Here is a 5,000-nt window from a genome sequence, read left to right as displayed (position 1 = left end):
TGGTGACGGGCAGCTTGAGGCTCAGGTTCTGCAGAGCTCCTCCATACCTGAACATAATAACACATACACACTGCAGGTCTACACATCCTTTATGATTTTGTCTGACACACTGACAGCACACAGACAGACAACACAGAGCGGTCAAAGTGAGCTGACGTTTGGATTTCAATGCACGTCTGTTTGTGCCGTTATGGTACCAGTACCTGGAGCGGCCAAAAAGGAGGAAGAAAATTCACTTTACAGGAATGTCCGTCTCATAAACTAAATAGATCAAAGATTTTCACCAGAGGTTTGCTGAAAACCACTTCAGGATGACCCTGATTGTGACCATGTCAAATCTGAAGTCATTTCACCTTACAGTTTAGGAGAAAATTAAAGGGAAAGTCGGTAACAAATAAAATCCTTTACAATTTTTCTTCAGATATTTAAAAAAAAAAATGTAGAATGTATGTTGAAAGTATGGCAGCTCAGACTTTAGACCTTTAACGACTTGAGCATTTTTTTGTATTTTTTTGACTTGTATTTTTGTTCCTTAAAGTAAGGCATTGGAAAAAGTGTTGAAACATCAAATCATTTCAAATGATACTGAGCCCTCCAAAGCTGCCTGATTTGAGAGTGAAAGAAAACTGAATCAAACTCCTTGCGATTGAGTCTCAATCTGTAGTTTTTCATCAGGACTGGGCTGGTTGTTGGAGCTTACCTGAACTTGATGTTGAGCAGCGGGGCTTCAGAGAAGTCAGTCAGACACTCTATGTTGAGGACCTGTTGGATCTGGGCTCCACCCTCTACCAGTGGTTCCACTGGTTTGGTCTGAACGTTGAGCTGTGGCTGGTTGTCAAGGGCCATCAGGATAGCACACAGACTGGCAAGTATAAGTTCATTACACAGTGTTACTATGATGCAGCATGTTCTTCCTACTGTTTTCTGCTGATGATTTAAATTTTACATCCTATTTAAATATGGAACTGTTTACATTTGTATTGCCAATGGGCAAAACGGATCATAATGTGATGTTAGACCTTTCCCAACTTTCTTGGTTGCCTATAACAGCCTGTAGACTGATTTCCAGGAAAATCCAAAGGATGCGATGTTTATGTGCTGTCCCAAGTGCCTTAACTCTCTTCAGCTCCCCTACAGCGCCGAAAGCATGCAACACTAGCTAACAGTTAGCTTAGAAATGGAGTCTTTAACATCAACAAACGTGGCACATTGGCGGTGGCCCGAGATAGACCTTCAGTAGCGGCTGTAGCAAATTCACATTCAGCCAGATCCAGATCCCAGACTACGGTTTGAGCTGGTTGAAGTCAAGTTGCTACAGCGGGTAACTGAAGATCCGTCTCTGGCGAAACATTGCTGCACAGAAAGGATATGAGACTGCAGCTCCCCAGGACAGCTGACTGTGGTGGTGAAGCTGGCAAACTGCACCGACGTCTTGTTCCCGTAGAATAAGTACATCCTCCCTGAAAGAGAGACTCATTCTGTTTAGAACATGGCTTGTGGTTTATGGAGTACTGAGAAGAAATATATCAAATATCAACACAGCAGTTCACACCCATTAACAAACGGAAACAAACCACTCAATAATCAATGCTTGTTCTCCATTTGGTCACGGCAGCATGCTGTTTGTTATGTAGACGTGAGGTCGGGAAATCCAGTGGAATGGAGCCCAAAAGACACGTCTCTTCTTTCTACCACCCCCACCTGCATGGACCTATTCTCACTGGTATATACAAAACAGCAGCTTGTGTAGTGTGGACAGAACAGGATCTGATGACTGGGCTTAACTCGTGCCAAACCATGGCCATGTGTCAATAAGACCCGCCGGGCCGTGCCTGCTTTTCTGTGAAGACAACTCACCTAGATTCTGACGATACTCTGACTTGATGCCAATCTGTAGCAGCTGATTCTCAAACAGAACCCCGTTGTTCTTGCACACAAACCTGTAGGATGAAGGCATTTCAAGGGTTGGTCATCAACACTGAGATATGCCTCAACAGTTGTTCCATCATTTCCAGAAAATAAAAACCTTTGATATCAATAATATATAAGTACAAGCTAAATAGTGTTTGCTCTAGTCTTAGCAGGTCTTGGTTGCTGTGCGGTGTAAATGGCAGAGTGTCTGCAACTTTTATAAAGTGACTTGTTGTATTCAGAACTCTTTTTTCCACACCGTTATGAATAATTATGCATATAAAGCTAAGTTACCCCAGCCCAACAGCACAAACAAAATGTTTGACATTTTGTCAATTGTCTTGAAAAAGTAGCTAAACTGCCACTAGTTACCATTAAAACTTCAACTTGAAGGAGGAGCCAAGTGAAAAGTTGGCGTCAGTTAGTACTTGTAGCCACTCAACACAGCCAGAAGTTTCAGTTAAACAATAAATGATCTATGTGCTGCTGTCTTGTGTTGAGCCAGTGACCCAGTTATGCTATTACTATGGATGCTCTGATCATCTGATAGTAATATTTCATTATTGTACAATACAGTACAAAGTCCAACTTGGAAAACAGCATGGCTAACGCGGACAAGTGGCAGATTTTGCAGTCTCTAACGCAACCTTTCTTTAAAACAGGAACCCAGCACCAAAACTCAAACCATTGGCTTACACACAGAGAAAAACCTTACTTGTTAAGAAGTTCGTCTGCTTCAGACAGAAGAGTAGCAGGATCCTCAGAGGGAGGAGCAGAGCTGAGAGACCCCAGGACAGAGCAGAAATGAGATGAAACAGCCATCCATTCAACACAGGATACAGCAATGGTGTGACAGAGATGGATTAAGAGAAACAGGAGAGAAGAAGAAAGAAGGATAAAACGCAGAGGTGGTTAGTAAAAGCAGTTTGTACAAAATCGATATTATAACACAATGAAAGGGATCTGCTGGGTAAGTTACATTGTATAATAAATACTCATCCAGTGCAGTCAGAACGTATTGAGACAATTTATATTGTTTTGGTGCTATACTCAAGAACAAATGAAACAATAGGTATGGCTTTGATTTGACAGTGTTTACATCCAGACTGGGTGAAGACGGCATAGTCCTACTACACAGTTGAAAATTGGGGCAACAGCATACAACATACGCTACAGCTCATACAGTTAGCATGCAGGAAGGGTTTTAACAACCTCAAAGACATTTTGTCTGAAAGTCACTGGTTCATTTGAAATCAGAGTACAGAGCTCAAACAAGAGAAAATGATTCACTGTCCAAATGTGTACAGACTGCACTCTGTCAGACACTGTTCACATCTTAAAAGCACATACGTAGTCTACACAGAGCTTGATGCCATGAACACTGTTGGTGAAAAGAATTGTGGTTTTCGTGTGCACAGCATAAGAGCTGCAGTACATAACTGAGCTTTTGTTTTGGGTTTTAAGTTTGCAGCAAATCGCATTTGTTGAGCATTTACAATGTACTTGTGTAGATGTCCAATAACAGCATGTCTAATGTCCTACCAGAAGTGAGGTACTAGTCAGTCCAAATTATAAAAAAACTGAGTAGTAATGCCAGAAATAAATATATTTGTATATTGAAATATCTCAAAAAGCTAAGTTGAGGTGACAAGTTGGTGTATCGATAAAAGCAAAATGTGACAAATTGAAGTGAAAACAGTGATAGCAAATAAACTGAGAGACTGAAAATAGAGGCTGCACCTTCCTCCAATGAAAACACAAATGTCACATTTGCAACTCGTTTTCTAGATTTAATTAAGATTTGACTGGAGCTCTGTTAATGACGTCATCTCATTGCACCTTATAGAAAATGAGTTATGTCGATGCATTCAACTCCTAATATTCACATATTAGTGGGCAGAAACACAGTTTGCACTGCATTTAGAGGGAAACCTGTGTTAGTGACTCAGGAAATGATGCCCTCTGGTGGCAGCAGAGCCTGAGCGCTTTCTCCTACTTGTGAGGGCTCTGGAGTGAAACAGAAGAGTGGGCTCACTGTTCAACGTGCACCAAGTTGCATCAACACTTTCAGTGCACTTTATGTGATTTGACAATTAAAACCTTTTCCTCAGAGAAACACAGTGTACAGCTAAATCCATAGTGTGGTATCTTAATTATAGTGCTCATATCATTATAGTACCATAACTTACATCGTCAGTGACTCGAGTAGTTCAGGCTATTTTCTAAGATAAGTTTGATAGAAAGACGGTCAGTCTACTGCTGTGGGAATGTTGTCATACGTTACACTGTGATGACGTCCAATAATCAGCTCCCACTATCACCCACTGTGCTGCTTTCTCACATTGAGTGTTAGTGTAGATGCAGCGCTGTCCAAAGCACTGACACGGACAACAGACACTTTCTTACACTGCTTGCTTTTCATGGTTGTAATTTGAATTTTAAATTCCATTTACTCCCCACATGGAGAGGCAGGAAGTGGGTATGAGAGAGCGGGGGCGAGAGGGAAAGAGAGCGGGAGAGAGGGCGGGAGAGAGAGAGAGAGGGAAAGAGAGCGGGAGAGAGGGCGGGAGAGAGAGAGGGAAAGAGAGCGGGAGTGAGGGCGGGAGAGAGAGAGAGGGAAAGAGAGCGGGAGAGAGAGAGGGAGGGAGACAAGGATATCTAACTATGCACTGACAATGCAGGCAGGATAGATTGTGCTGCAAATGCACACAAACCATACCATAATACAATGGTATTCCATTCATCCAATGTGGTTTTAGTTCTAAAAATCTTGAAAGGCATCAACGTATATGTAGAGCAAGTCAGGTGCTTTTATGTAAACCGAAATGGCTCATGTGCATCAAGCTACCCATTCAGTGTAGTGGATATTACCAATGTCATTTAAAGATAAAAAAAACGTGTCATATTTGCATTTTTCTAGCTACATCTGTAGTTTACTACTGGGCCCTTACTCCGAGTCACCGGAGCCCTCCACCAATAGGGAATCCGAGGTCTCGGTGGGTTCCAGATCTCTGTCAATGTCCAATCACGGTTGAGGACAGGACACACACACACACACACACACACACACACACACACACACACACACA

At 42.1% G+C, this 5,000-nt stretch overlaps 1 protein-coding gene across 3 annotated transcripts in view; it reads right to left on the bottom strand.

Annotated features, from left to right (window-relative positions):
• Nucleotides 1–5,000, bottom strand: part of ap2a1 (adaptor related protein complex 2 subunit alpha 1) — a 28,101-nt gene that overhangs the window by 4,126 nt on the left and 18,975 nt on the right. Inside the window, exons 15-20 of one of the 3 annotated variants that reach the window (XM_031871081.1) lie at nucleotides 4,863–4,922; nucleotides 2,627–2,689; nucleotides 1,858–1,940; nucleotides 1,371–1,460; nucleotides 701–824; nucleotides 1–47 (exon numbers count right to left, since the gene is read on the bottom strand). The exon at nucleotides 1–47 is cut by the window's left edge and continues 70 nt beyond it. In XM_031871081.1, coding sequence (XP_031726941.1) covers nucleotides 1–47; nucleotides 701–824; nucleotides 1,371–1,460; nucleotides 1,858–1,940; nucleotides 2,627–2,689; nucleotides 4,863–4,922 — 467 coding nt within the window. The remainder of the gene's footprint in view (nucleotides 48–700; nucleotides 825–1,370; nucleotides 1,461–1,857; nucleotides 1,941–2,626; nucleotides 2,690–4,862; nucleotides 4,923–5,000) is intronic. The other 2 variants (XM_031871083.1, XM_031871084.1) reach the window with 2 other exon arrangements.

The sequence above is a fragment of the Anarrhichthys ocellatus genome, unplaced genomic scaffold (genome assembly GCF_004355925.1).
Source record: "Anarrhichthys ocellatus isolate YVR2014 unplaced genomic scaffold, GSC_Weel_1.0 scaffold56, whole genome shotgun sequence".
Taxonomy (NCBI): Eukaryota; Metazoa; Chordata; class Actinopteri; order Perciformes; family Anarhichadidae; genus Anarrhichthys; species Anarrhichthys ocellatus.
Note: the sequence above shows the minus strand (reverse complement) of the source record. Positions and strands in the feature narration are given on the sequence as shown.